The 15,062-nt window shown below is 38.1% G+C and overlaps 1 protein-coding gene across 3 annotated transcripts in view; it reads left to right on the top strand.

Annotated features, from left to right (window-relative positions):
* The window catches only part of snx9a (sorting nexin 9a), a 24,870-nt gene extending 9,808 nt beyond the window's left edge, over window positions 1–15,062 (top strand). For 2 of the 3 annotated variants that reach the window (XM_023791794.2, XM_023791796.2), the window contains 14 exons: window positions 2,242–2,383; window positions 3,079–3,223; window positions 3,320–3,404; window positions 3,535–3,660; window positions 3,826–3,943; window positions 4,195–4,325; window positions 4,413–4,516; window positions 4,733–4,836; window positions 5,484–5,561; window positions 8,243–8,319; window positions 9,892–9,981; window positions 10,295–10,409; window positions 12,511–12,602; window positions 14,145–15,062. In XM_023791794.2, the coding sequence (XP_023647562.2) occupies window positions 2,242–2,383; window positions 3,079–3,223; window positions 3,320–3,404; window positions 3,535–3,660; window positions 3,826–3,943; window positions 4,195–4,325; window positions 4,413–4,516; window positions 4,733–4,836; window positions 5,484–5,561; window positions 8,243–8,319; window positions 9,892–9,981; window positions 10,295–10,409; window positions 12,511–12,602; window positions 14,145–14,192 (1,455 nt within the window). In that variant the 3' untranslated portion in view covers window positions 14,193–15,062. The remainder of the gene's footprint in view (window positions 1–2,241; window positions 2,384–3,078; window positions 3,224–3,319; window positions 3,405–3,534; window positions 3,661–3,825; window positions 3,944–4,194; window positions 4,326–4,412; window positions 4,517–4,732; window positions 4,837–5,483; window positions 5,562–8,242; window positions 8,320–9,891; window positions 9,982–10,294; window positions 10,410–12,510; window positions 12,603–14,144) is intronic. The other variant, XM_023791795.2, reaches the window with a different exon arrangement.

The raw sequence follows: 15,062 nt of genomic DNA, 5'->3' as shown, positions 1-15,062 counted from the left end.
TGTTGATGGGACTTACCATTAAGAATCTGTCATACAAGTACACGGACCCTGGGAGAGCATTTAAGAGCCACAGCCTATTCAGCTACACTCAGGCTGAGCACAAGTAAAGACATGCACCAGGAATTTGCCTTTTGTCCTCAAAGATGGGCACGAGCATCAGGAAGACCTTGCTAGTATTTGTGCAGTTTTTCACTCAAAAAATAAAAAGATTAAGCTCATATTGATAGTTCTCCATGGCTTTTTTATGCTTTGCTGCTCGGAATAATTAATTGGATAGAGGGGGGATTCTTTTTTATTTCTGAAATGGAAGCATCATAGATATTAAGAAACCCTGAGCTTTTGCTTACAAATACGTTGCGGCATCTGAAAATTCAACTTTTTTTTTTTTTTGTTTTTCTGCTGGTGAAGGACAGTCCTTTTACATATTCCCCTCTAACTTCATCAATACTTTATAGTGATACAGGTGTCTGAGCAATTAAATCACCCTTAATTGTATTTATTGTAGGACTTGACTGATATATCGGTTAGCCAATAAAATTGCTTGTTATTAAGGCGCCGCCAATTTTTCAGCTTTGTTGGAAGTGCTGATAATGTCCTATTAAACATAGATGATGAGAAAATATGTTTTCTCAGTGGGAATAGCCAGGGATTATGAGGTAATGTTACGGTTCAGTCTGAGTTTTAGCCGACTCAAAATGTATGTGTCTTGGCTGTGGTAGGGACCATGGGAAATAATTTTTGTAGAATTTCATTTATGGTTTCCACTTCGTACTTTGTGGGCGGATAGGGGGGGGAGTAGGGGTTGCGGGGGATGGGTTTGTGAGTGGAACAAAGAATTTTAAATTTGCTCTTGTCTTAGAGCTCAGCATTGTAGCATTGTGGTAGTTTATTTACTTGTTTCACGGTTAAGTTATACAGTTCATAGGTGGGTTCTTCTGTATTATATTATCTGGGCAGTGGTGTCCTAATAAAGTGTGCTTGTGATCAGAAGCTTGCTGGTTTGAATCCCTGACCGGTAAGGTACTACTAAGGTACCCTGAGCAAGGTGCCGCTCCCACGCACTGCTCCCTGGGCACTAAGCAATAGCAGCTCCCTGCTATGTCACATATGGGTTAAATGCAGAGGACACATTTCATTGTTGTGTGCTGTGGTGTGTCGACAATGACAATTAATTACTTCCACTTCTTGCGGTAAGATTTTAAGAGAGTTTCTGTTTTGTGAGTTTGACAAATTGACGGCAGTAAAGTGTCTTCTTAATTTTTGGCCATAAAACATTGTATTTGTTGGTGTTATTGGCTGTTGGAATTTACCAATACTTGATATTATAGGCCACATAGTCTTTCAGTTGCAGCAGATGATGTACAATATTAGTCAGTGAATTATAACTGTCCATTGCTGCAGTCAGAGTGCTTTCAAACCAGTTTAATAAGTCATGTGAGACAGGGACTAACAAATGGAATAGGGTGAGAACATTATATAAATCTTATTTATAGTAAGGCAAGGGGTATGTCCTGTTCTCCTAATCTTCAACATTATACCATGAACTTGTTAATTGCTCTGTTGTGTCACAAAGCCTTAATTACTGAATGGGTAAGAGACTTTGTTGAACTGCAGGTGTCTACTTCATAAAATTTTGATCCTTCTCTAGGTGAATTGGACAGTCTCCTGGGTGGTAGGGATTTAATCACAGGTCTGCTGAGTTTTAATTCTTTGAGTAAGTGGTAATGCTACTTAATGCTAATTGCTAACCTTCAAATGCATTTGGGTTTCTTACTACCTGTCGCCATGGAGAAATGGGTTCTGTCTTTATGAAATAATGGAAATACTTTTATAAAAGTAAAACCAGCATATTCCAGGACATCCATCCATCCATCCATATTCCATAATTAATGTTAAGCAGGGTTACAGGGGTCCACAGCCTATCCCTGAATCTATGGGCGCAAATCAGGGAATAACCCAGGATGGGGCACCAACCCATCACAGGGCACACACACCCGATTCACACACACATTCATACCTATGGACAATTTGGCAAAAACATGTAAAACAGAATCAATTCCTATGGACAACTGGGTAACTCAATGGTGAAACAGGGAGAACATGCAAACTCCACACATGTAGAGCTAGGGCAGAGACTCGAACGCTGGTCTCCAGAGGTGTGAGACAACCATTCTAGCCACCGCGACACCCCCCTCTATTTTCTTCTTCTGTTTAAATAAACAAATCTATAAATAATTGCAGATGAGCAATGGCAACGACCCCTGGTCTCCCCAGAACACAGTCAATGAGCAGGACTCCAGACTGAGCGGCTCAGCAGCTCGACAATCATATGCAAGGAACAGCTGGACTGTGGTGGAGCACCCACAGGCCTACCAAGGCCCAGGTGAGAAGCGGAGGAGAGCATGGTCACCCTTGACCATTATATTTTCATTTAACTTGACTGTACTTCATACAGCCCTCTCAAGATTTGAACAGACAGCCCTTTTATTCTCGTTTTTACACTGGTCCCTTTACAGAGAACCTTCAGTCTTCCTGGTGACACTCCCAAGTTTTGGTTTTCTGGCACATAAATGTTTTGATCAGATATTATTTATGAGTGAAATGCTTAAAGGTTTAAGCGATGAATTCAGAATGCCTACAGTGAAAGTGTCTACAGATTTAACTACTTAACAGTGGAACACCCTAAACTTGTTGAACTCTGCCTTTCTCTGAGGTCTCATCTGCTTGATTCTGTTTCACGTGATTTTTCCGGTAATGTGAACCATGTGCCTCTGGTATGGAATTCTACAGAGACCATTAAACTGTATTTAACTGACACAGGACTGAAAAGTTTAGTCCGGCGAACAGCATATATGGGTCAGATCTATATGACCTAATGTGAGATGCTTCGGGTGGAGGAAGAAAAATATTCATATTCTTTTGTTCAGAAAACAAATTAATTTATTACGAGAATGTTGAGGAAACGACGTCTGTTTATTTTTGCATTTAATATTTTAATTGACTTGTTTGAGTTGGCACTGTAGCCCAGTTCTGGAAGGAGGGATTGGTCTTGGAGATTGTTTGTTGGGTTTCCTCCAGGGGCCGTGGATGATGACGAGTGGGATGACGAGTGGGACGACCTCAACTCGCCAGGCCCAGGCTCTGCAGAGCCTGAGGTTGAGGAAACAGGTGGTTCTAACAAAGGAGAAGCACAAGCCGCCTCAAAGAAAATTAACCTGAACAAGTATGAGAAGTAGCTTACTCTTATTACCACCATGAGTACTGTAAATTGTATTGTAAATGCTAATCGTGCTAAAGCATGTGACTTTCACCCTGACAGATTCCCTAGTTTCTCTAGGTCTGGTCCAGAAGTCTTCCTTCTCGCAAATTTACCACCAAGAGGAAAAGACAAGATATCAGTCTGTGTATGTCCGAGTGCTATGTCAACATGAACCCAAAAAATATTTACTACTCTGTCAAAGAACATCATCTTCTCTACCTCTGCTGGGAATAGTGACTATCACTGAATGCTCTGTCATTTTTTTTCTTCCTTAGATGGGGGAAGTTGGTCCAGTCTGGTTATATCCATCTTTGCAGATGGATTGTGTGGTTGCAGACCCCAAAAAGGGTTCAAAAATGTATGGTTTGAAGAGCTATATTGAATACCAAGTGACACCTAGCGTAAGCATTTATCTAATTCTTCTAATTGTATAATATAAATATTTTTCTTTGTGTTTTTCCTTGAAATAGAAAAAAAGATTCAGCTTATGTGTACTATAATTGTTTACTTATCTATATGAGTGAAATAATCACAAAACCCATTAAAAGCTTTTTTTTTTATCACAGACAACGAACAGACCAGTTAATCACAGATATAAGCACTTTGACTGGTTATACGAGAGGCTTCTTGAGAAGTTTGGATCAGTCATTCCCATACCCTCCTTACCTGACAAACAGGTTACAGGTAACAGAGTTTCTGTGATTTCTAATCTGTGTCATCAGTCAGCAAAAGATTTGATTCATATGTAATCTTTCATAAGTAGAGAGAAAGATATTTTCATATTCCTCAATGGAAATGTATGGCTTTGCGTGTAGTATAGATTTTAGGACATGCATTGAATTCATAATGGGAAAACAAAAATTGTACTCAGAATGCGACATGTTCCACAAAAGTTCAATTTGGTCCTAGCTAAATATCCCGCATTTGTGTGTCAGGTCGATTTGAAGAGGAATTCATTAAGCTGCGCATGGAGCGACTCCAGGGATGGATGACTCGCATGTGCAGGCATCCCATAGTGTCTGACAGCGAGGTCCTTCAGCTGTTCCTCACCTATAAAGATGAGAAGGTAGGTAGAGAGAGGCCTTGGGGGTGATAACCCAAATCCTGGCAGGTGCTTCAGGTGATGTGGAGTTGCTCTGTCTCATTACCACAGGAATGGAAATCGGGGAAGAGGAGAGCAGAGAAGGATGAGACCGTGGGCGTAATGACCTTCTCCTTGATAGAGCCAGAAGCGCCAGAATTGGCTGTTACTGAAGTGTGAGCTTGATTTTTGTCATAATAAGCTTGTCTTGAAGACATCAGTGTTAATTCATCATCAGCTAATAAGTAAAGAGGTAGGACAGCTTATTTAGGCTGTCCTACACTGTGCTGTGGAAGCAGCTACTCTGATTGGCCACTAGTTGTCGTGAAATACTTTGTCTATTTTTGACTGTGCATTGATTTATTTATTTTTTTTATTTTGCTTTGTAAAAGAGAACAGAAGTGTGAGTCTTTCAGCCGCTTCACCAAAGCGATGGACGACAGGGTGAAGGAATTGCTCACCGTGGGACACGATCACTGGAAACGATGCACAGGACGTATGTATCTGCTTTGACCTTCTGTGACCTTTATGAATGATAAGGAAGTAGCCAGCTAGTAGACTGTGGATAAAGACTTATTAAATTTCTTCAGTGATAGTATCTGGTTCTCATAATACTATATGTAATCCTAGATAAGTGCATCAAATGTGCAGCAAAAACACAATAATGAAGTGAACAGTATAGGATAGTTGACTTCTGGAAAAGGTGGGCACCAATATGGAGACCCTAAGACAATGAGCTCATAGTGATTACAGACGCTCCCTGGGTTTTGCTGTTACAATATTTTGACTTCACGATGGGTAAATGTATTTCACTTTCTGTACATTATTCAATGAATATTCAAAAAAAAAATTTAAATTATAAATTAGGCTTTGTGTTAATGATTCTGCCCAACTGTAAGCTAATGTAAGTGTTCTAAGCATGTTTAAGGTAGGCAAGGCTATGATGTCTGTCAAGATACGTGTACTGTATTAAAATGCATTTTTGCCTTAGGATATTTTCGTCTTTTGATAGGTTTGTCAGAACGTAACCCCATCGTAACTCAAGTAGAGGCTGTATACTATTATGCAATAAATTCATGTGTAGCCTTCAAGAATTGTGAGCAAGGCAAATCAAATAACCCTGCATGCATGTTGTGCTTTAAGCCTTGCCGAAACAGTACCAGAAGATTGGGAAAGCCTTTCAGAATTTGTCCACGGTTTTTAACAGCAGTAGATACCAAGGTACCGTAGCACATGAAAGTGTACTTTAAGTTACCAAACAATTTTGAATCTGGAAAGTTCATTTTCCTCATATAAGCTGGATACTCATTGCTTTTAGTGTCTTAGTTGTAGCTAAGTGTATCTCGCCAACTTGAAACAACCTGTAGTCAAGCACAGATAAAATTTGTTTAGAACTAAGTAGTAGTAACACAAGTTTCATGTATCTAATTTGTCAACTATTTGATTAGAAGTTTTTTTTAATTGGTTTGTATGGATTTTCTTTTTTTAGTGTATTAAATCAACTTTTAGTGAACATTTAGCCAAAGGATCTAGCCTCCTTTGATCTAGCCTTAGACCACGATCTAGCCAGACCTAATGACAGTACTGTCATTTCTATATACAGTATATGATACCTCAGTTCTCTAACTCATTAGAACTCGAATTTCTTAAAAGTCGAGCCAACCAGTTCGAAAAAAAAAATGACCTAGAACTCAATCTGAATCTGAACTGAGACAAAGGCGCAGACGTCAGGGTATTGGGGAATATGGGGTTTAATTACAGGTAAGGCAGGCAAAACGGGGACGGACAATACAATGACCGGACTGGGAAACAAACTAAAACACGGACTAAATACAGAGGACTAATGACAATAACCAGAAACAGCTGTTCACACGGGGATTCCACACGGCGTTAATGAGGGGGCGTGGCACATGGAAGGAGCGGACGATCGGGGCAGGACACGTTTTTTTTTTTTAACTTTACACATTGTTTGGATACATTTATTTTCTTAGTTTAAAAATTACTGGCCCTTAATTATGTGCTTAGATGTGTTTAGTACAGTATATGCTTTTCTTGTTTTGTGCGGTTCATTTTGTGTTTAAATGCTAAAAAACATATTTCGGTGTCATTTTTTGGGGCCAGGAACCAATTAATTGGTTTTCCATTATTTCTTATGGGGAAAATTCGATCAGAACTCGAACTTCTTAGGAGTCGATCCGGAGTTCTGAACGGATTAAATTCGAGTTCTGAGGTACCACTGTGTGTGTGTATGTGTAATACACACAAACAGCACTAATATATATATATATATATTAGTGCTGTCAAACGATTAAAATTTTTAATCAGATTAATCACAGGGTTGCTGTGGATTAATTTCGATTAATCACGATTAAATATCATTAATTTTTAATCTATATTAATCACATTTTATTTTGCGTGAGCAAACAGACTCAAGAAAACAGAGAATACAGTGGAGGAAATAATTATTTGACCCCTCGCTGATTTTGTAAGTTTGTCCAATGACAAAGAAATGAAAAGTCTCAGAACAGTATCATTTCAATGGTAGGTTTATTTTAACAGTGACAGGTAGCACATCAAAAGGAAAATTGAAAAAATAACTTTAAATAAAAGATAGAAACTGATTTGCATTTCATTGAGTGAAATAAGTATTTGAACCCCTACCAACCATTAAGAGTTCTGGCTCCCACAGGGTGGTTAGACACTCCTACTCAATTAGTCACCCTCACACTCACACCTGTCTTAACTAGTCACCCTCACACCTGTCTTAACTAGTCACCTGTATAAAAGACACCTGTCGTACCTGTCGAACGTATCTCATTCGTAAGTAGAGGAGCATCTGTATATATAAATCTTTCATATACAGTGGTACCTAAGAACTCGAACTTAATCCGTTCCGTTCAGAACTCAGGATTGAATCCTAAGAAGTTTGAGTTCTGCTCGAATGTTCCCCCTAAGAAATAATGGAAAACCAATTAATTGGTTCCCGGCCACAAAAAAATTACACCTAAATATGTTTTTTTTTTTTTCTTTCTAGCATTTAAACACAAGATGAAGCAGGATAAAACAAGAAGAGCATTGTTTTCTTAATGGCTTCCAAAACGATAAAGACACTACCCCTGTCCTACCCTGATCGTCTGCTCCTTCCGTGTGCCACGTCCCCTCATTAACCTCGTGCGGAATCCCCGTGTGATCAGCTGTTTCTGGTTGTTGTCATTAGTCCTCTGTATTTATTCGGCGTTTCAGTTCGTTTTCCCAGTCCGGTCATTGTAACATCATTGTGTTGTTCTGCCTGTTCTCAATTAAACCCCGTGTTTCCCGATCGCTTTAGTCCTGTCCATGCTTCCCCGGTCCTGGCTCCGCAGATCGTGACAACCCCAAGCCATGCCCCAACACTGCGCCAACACTAGACTATGCCATGCAGTCCATTATTTATTTTTATTATTACTCTGTATTTGTTAATTTGTTCGTAAATCGCAAACTTTTACGTTGTAATATTTGTACAACTATTGCGTAAGTTTTTTGATGAGCAATGGCTACAAAAATATAAAGTACAATGTATTACCTGATATAGTATTTTCAATTAAAAAAGCACTATCACCAACAAACGATGCTATCACAGCGAATGCGAGGCTGAGACTGAAGCGTTACCCTTTGTTTCCACTGAGAGACGTGCCACGTAACTCATTTCCCCGCGCTTACAAGTTATCTTAGGTCAGCATTCACAGTTCGACTTTTGAGATTCAGATCGAGTTCTAGGTCTTTTTTTTTTTCTTCAAACTGGTTGGTTCGACTTTTAAGAAATTTGAATTCTAATGAGTGTGAGAATTGAGGTACCACTGTAAGTGTATTCCTGGTTTAATGTCCTTAAAGTAGTTTCTTATTGATCATAATTATTTTGGCAGGAGAGGAGACACTCACAAATGCATTAACAGCAACGGGAAAAATGTATGAAGAAATAGCAAACATTGTTTCTGAGCAGGTAATTCTAATGGCATATCTGTGTACTAACCAAGAGGTGGAGATTTCTGCTCCAGATAAAACAAAATCTTTGTCTGGATTTGTACTAACCAACCAGTTGAGTATAAAGAGTCACAGTCACAAAGTACTCGACTGGTTGGTTGAAACAAAATCTTGGTCTGGAATCTGGATTTGTACTCCTGGACCTGAAGTCTCCACCTCTGCACTAACCAGTCCATTGGAATGAATCATGGAATAGCAGCCGAATGTTAACCAATAAGAGGAAAGAAATGCAGTCTCATATGTAGCTGGAATATTTTGATCATTGCCAGAAAAAACCTGGGCTTATCAGTCATTTCCAGATGTTAATTCACTTTCCTTTTCCGTTGACCTGGTACCCATTGAATGTTTAAGCATAAACTGATATCCATACTGTTTTTTTCCTGATTATTTTGGGTTTAAGCAAGCCATTATTCCCAATATACCCCCAGGACACTTACCAGGATAAGTGGTTAGAAGATAGTTTGAGCACCTTGTATGATACCTAATAATAAGTATTACATTTTTTTGTTGGTCGTTATATGTGCAGCATGGCCATGCTGTATTAAAGCACAGGATACAGTTTTGAGACTGAATGATCATTTGTAAATTTACACATATATATATATATATATATATATATATACACAAATTTATATAGATCTATATATCTAATCCAGGAATCAGGCAACTTCAACATGTATTTTCTGCCGTAGCCAAAAATATAGTTTATATGATTTGGTTACTGATACACCAAATTATTTCTGTAGCTTGTTTTACTTTATTGTTAAGGATCTAACCTTGATTTGAGTTCTCTCTTTATTGCACTTCATGCATCAGTTCAAGCAAAAAAATTTCTGGCAATGTATGAGCATCAAGAACTTTTGTTGTGGAGAAATTCTTTTACAAAAAGATTTCTAAGAAATGGCTGATTAATTAAAAGCACACTTTCAAAACCAGGGAAATTTTCTGGTTTTGCTATTTAATATGAGGTTGGAGTGGTGGCTCAGAGGCCAGGGATCTGTGCCAGCAATCGGAAGGTTGCTGATTCGAATCCCATGAATGCCAAGAGTGATCCTACCCAATTGGGCCCTTCAGCAAGGCTCTTAACCTGCAATTGCTTTGCCCTGGGTATGACGTTAATCTACATTCAGCCCAGCAAGGAGGCCTTACAGGGAAAACTTTGGGGTTGGTGGCAGGATTGGTACTTCGGCCACTGGAGAAAAACTTACATTGTTCCATTCAGCCTAGTGTGGTGCTGAGGTATTACCTGCCACACGGCTGCACTCAGGTTCTCATCCCTGACATGGTTTGTGTGTGGTGGGGTGCGGCAACGTGCTGTGACCAGCATGTGCTCCTTTCCTCTCTCTCGTTTAATATGTTTGGCTTATATGTGTTTTTTCTGGTAATGCATTATTACTAATATATTGTTTGATACAAATCATTAACATGCATACATTTGTAAGTCCCCAAAAATTTAAGAATCAGATCTAAGATGCTCTGCCTTTAAAGTTGTTCTAAGTCCATGTAAAATAAACTTGTAATTCTTTTAAAGCCAAAGAAAGATATGCATTTCCTTGTGGAGCTTAACAATGAATACAAGAGCCTCCTCGGCTGCTTTCCAGACACCATCAATGTTCACAAGGTACAATAAACATTCTTTCATATATCTCTAAAAGTGATGGAAATGGTATCAATGCATTGCGACAACATTTGGTGTAATGTATGGTATCATATAATCAGGGATTGACATAACTGGTATGCAAGCACGCATTCACCTTTAAAAGTGATGCATGCGGCATTCAATTGTAGTAACAGCGTGAATGCGTGTGTATTTTATGTGAATTTGTGCCGATATGACAAGAAATTCAGTGCATGGGCATTTATACATATATATTTTTTTCAATTTGCCTTAACATTGACTATATATTATATAAAATAAGCTTTTTCCCCAACAGGCAGCCATAGAGAAGGTGAAGGATTCTGATAAATTGGTGGCCACAAACAAGATTAACCCTCAGGACAAGCACACCATGGCCAAGCGCCTCAGCAACATGTCGTATTCCTTACAGGGTAAGGCTCATTATTCGGTCAGAGTAAGGTTGGCAGAATTCAAGCTAGTTATTTATTACATATAAGATTAGGTCTTATAAACTAGCTAGTATAGTTTTAGCACCGGTCCGCCGCATCTGCCACTCCCACAGACACTTCGCTATGTGAGCCAATAATTCATAAGTTGTACTGTAGGAGACACTTGGTATTCTGAACACAGTAACTCTAAAAGTATTTTACGGATCTTTTTCAAAATTTGCAGGCACGTTGTAGGGGTAAACAACTGGAAGTTAGGGATGGGGCCGATCCGATCCAGTATCGGTATCGGGTTCCGATACCAGCTTAATTAACGGATCGGAAATTTCCGATCCAACCTGGAGAAATTTCCGATCCAGAGTTAAGTCTACAATGCTGTCTGCTGAAATGACTTCACAAGTGATCCCGGGCTAGGTGACGTGTCTGTGCTCCAATGAGACACTGAGAGAGATGACACTCCTCCTTTCAGGAAATCCTCTGCAGTTTGCAGGTAGCAGTTTGCAGGTAGCAGTTTAGCATTGAGCGCCATACAACATGTCCGCTGTGTGGAAACATTTTACGGTCGAAACGCCGCAAAGTAAGACAGCAACGTGCAATGTTTGCAAAGCCGTTGTTCCGAGAGGTGGAACCTCCGTCGCGACGTTCAACACTACAAATATAATTAAACACCTGAAAAAGCACCACTCCAGAGAGCACGAGGACTTTTTAACCAGGGGGGTTACACAAGCAAGAATTTACTGAATTTATGTTGATCAGATGCACATTGTTCTATTGATAGTGTGAATATTTATTTTTTATTTCAAATATTTGATATTTGAAAACCTTTTTTTTGTATGCTACAAGAGTCAGTGTACTTAATTTGTGTTGATCGGATGAAGCAGCCCTTTGTATTATTTGGAGAGTGGTAGTATGGAAGTTTACCCTTTTATTTCATGTTTGACATTTTAAAACCTATTGGTGATTTATATCTGTGCTGTTTAATTCATATGACAGGGTTTGTTTCTTTGATGGTGTATATTGCACTAGTATCTAGTAATCCAGTCTTGAAATTTAAATAAATATCCATTTAAACCCTTAAAGTTGCATATTTGTTTTCAGGATGGGATTTCTGCTGTTTTCTAACCTCATACTTACCTCAAGTTGCTTTTTGGGACATACATAGACTTGCTTGTAGAGAAGTTTATTACAGCCTCATAAAATCAACAATAATGATAATAATCATAGTGATATTAAAGCAAATAGAGCTCTGGTATCGGAATAGTATCGTTATCGGCAGATATCCAAATTCAGGTATCGGATTCGGATCGGAAGTGAAAAAATGTGGATCGGTGCATCCCTACTGGAAGTGATTAAATTTTGCGGCAGATCGGCCCAAAACTGAAGCAGTGCTGCATAGTGGTAGCAAAATCAGCGTGGCTTCAGACATTTGATTCCGTTCACGCATTAACTGAAAAAGTATGCAACATCTTTTTCAGACACTTGATCTTGTCAGCATGATAACTCACAAATTATCTGGCTGCTCTTTTCCAAACGTTATACATTCTGTGGATGAATATCTGGACCTCTTCAAATTTTGAGACAAATTGCATCAAAACTGAAGCAATATTACTTAGTGTCAGCAAAGACATGGATGAGATGATTTGATGTTTACAGTATCCTTGTGAACAAGATCAATCATTATTTACTTTACGCTATGTGGATGAAAATCTACACAGAAAAAGGTACTCTAGATCAGATCCAGAACTGTAACTGCAACGATAGAGGGCAGCAAAATTGGAAATGCTGGCAGAATGTAGCTGAGAGCAAAAACAGAGCCTCCAGCAGCCACCTTTTATACGCAAATCTTCCATAGATCTTTTAAACACAGATATTCTTTGTACAAATCTTTGTACTGCTGAGTAATTTTACAACTGTGGGGTACAAGATGATTTTCTGAATATATTTATTTATATTTTTAATATTGATTGTTGATTGCTATCCTCCCTGTTCAGCTAATTTTATCTGTAGCAGTGCAGCTTTTTAAATTGTGTTGGCAACTGATGGCATTGCAACCCTAAATTCTAACCACTGGTCTCTGCATCCCCAGCTGAGATGAACCACTTCCATAGCAATCGCATCCACGACTACAATAGGGTCATGCAGCTGTACCTGACGGAACAGGTGAAGTTTTATGAAATGGTAAGAACTGAAGCTTACTTTCTGAATAAGCAGAAGTATTAATCATCTTTTAACAAAGATTAGAATTGCACATTTGCTTAATACTATGTATGTCTATGTTTTTATGTCTACAAATAATAAAAAATAGAAATTAAACAGTTTGACATCTTAAAAATAAAGAAGTTAACAATGAACAGGATAATAATGAAAACTTAAAATGAGACACTAGTAATAAAATCTGTAAATAGATTTTGTTTGGTACATGAAAATAGAACCTCAGAAAACAGGTTACGTAACATATTTTTCTTTGATCTTGCTGTTGCTGAAAAGATGAGAAGAGAAAATGAGTTGGGAGTTAAAAATGTGACCTTTTTATAGTACTGTGTTTTGTTTTTGAGGGGAAGAGTAGTTTCTGCTTTGACTTCTCTGCTGATCCAGTTCTTTAGTTGATTTGGGGATCAGTGAAAATCCTGACAGTGTGCATGGTTTAGAAGTGTAAAGTACAGGAGTATTTACAAGACTCTCTTTTTTTCCCCTGTTTGTTGTCATGGATACACGTTACAGTGAAGCTCCTCTGTCTTCTGCAGACTGTAGTGCCAAATACAAACAATAAGTACACCAACCAATGATAAATTACTTTACCCTACAAATAATACAGAAACATGAATCTTGCATCCTGAAATGAAAACCGACTCGATGAGGGTGGGGGTACTGTAACTCAAGATCAAGATTTTGCCAATTTCCACTTCTGCAGACATCCATGCTAAAAATGCCATTTCGGAGTTATATACTCCTTAAAATCATGTGGGTTTACAATTTTTATTTGTTTTGTAGTTATTATAGTAAGTTTTTCTGACCTAGAAACCTGGCACCAAGTATGCTTTTTAATGTCATTTCTTGTGTATAGGCAGCCGGGCTGCTGTTATTGTGAAAGGTATTTCTGTTAAAATATTTTTCCTTTCCACTACGTGTCAAGACCTGTAACAGCCAGTGTTTGTGCTGATTGACAGTTTCAGGTAGTTGGCTTGCAGGCGTAGAAACACTTCCTGTGCAGTTGATTCATTTTTTGTTTGTTTTTTACAAGACCTCTTTCAGACTCACTGCTCTGTTTTGAATAGAATGGTCAAGTTCAAATTGAGGAACACACACACACATTGTCTTAACTGCACAATTATACTGGGTAATGTAGATACATTTGCTGATGTGCATCTGGTTTGAGACCTTAAACTAGAACAAGAATAACCAGCTACGTTGGCTGCATTTGCAGGAAAAAGTAATCGCAGTACAGTGGAACATTATAGGTGCCTTGGTGTGTTATGCAACTTAAAAGTGTGTACATTCTAAACTTAAATTTTGTTTTTTTTAAATTGCTTTTATGTTTCATGTAGTTTTATTCTTTAATGAGCACAGTAATGGGTCATTGACAGCATTTAAAAATGATGTGCTTGCAATTCAGAAATAAAAGCCATTTGAAATATGGTAATGAAAGCAAGTTGACACATGTGAATCTCATATTCCTCTCATGCATTTAAACTCACTTTTAAGTATGTCTCTCTCCTGTAGATTGCTGATAAGCTGCGAGAGGCTCTCAACCAGTTTACCACAATCTAGAAGACATCTACACATGGACATCGAGGAATGTTTAATGTATCTGAGAAAAATCCCGATTGCGGGGAAGATGGTGTAAATGTCAGAATTTTCTGTTCTCGAAATTATCCAAAAACACTTCAAAATTGTTCCCAGACCAGTTCCTTAAGAAGAGGTACTGAAATCACTGCAGAGGTCAAAAGTCAGCATATGTGGAAGAAAGCCATCTTACTAAAAAGCACAGTGGGAGTTATTGTAAAGAAACATTTTTATTTAGAGTTATGTTTAAAAAAGAGAATTATTAAGAAACATTTTCACATGCAGGTCCAGGTGTATATGCTTCAAAATAACATGCTTACTGTATTTCTTACCTCAGGGGTTCTAATGATAAGACAGTGGAATTCCCCCAGAAGACACCTAGGTTTATGTGTTTGTTTGTTTTCCTGAACATTACTAATTATTTAAATGAACTGATATATTTGTACCTGTATGTATTAATGGTTTATAAAGCGCTTTGCATTACCTTAGTGGCTGTTTGCTTTTAAAACGATCATTTGTGTCACTGCAGTTAAATTGTTGCCATGGTAGTGACCTTACCTTTCTTTTCTGTTAACACATGGGACACCATACTCTATTTTCCTCTTTCAGAGCTCTTGGGTTCTCAGGTTGCCTACATTTCAAGTGTCATAAAACTAGTCCCCTTGTAAAGATTTGGAAAAATGAAATATACCATAAAATATATAGTGTCTACTATGTGATGTTTCTCTCTGAATTTTTTTTAATAATACAGACTGTATTAACCTTTCCATTGTATAACAATCATCATGTCATTATGAGTTATCATTGTGTTATTAATATAAAAGAAAATAAAGTAATACCATTACAATTCTCAAA

Source organism: Paramormyrops kingsleyae, chromosome 14, assembly GCF_048594095.1.
Source record: "Paramormyrops kingsleyae isolate MSU_618 chromosome 14, PKINGS_0.4, whole genome shotgun sequence".
NCBI classification, from domain to species: domain Eukaryota; kingdom Metazoa; phylum Chordata; class Actinopteri; order Osteoglossiformes; family Mormyridae; genus Paramormyrops; species Paramormyrops kingsleyae.
Note: the sequence above shows the minus strand (reverse complement) of the source record. Positions and strands in the feature narration are given on the sequence as shown.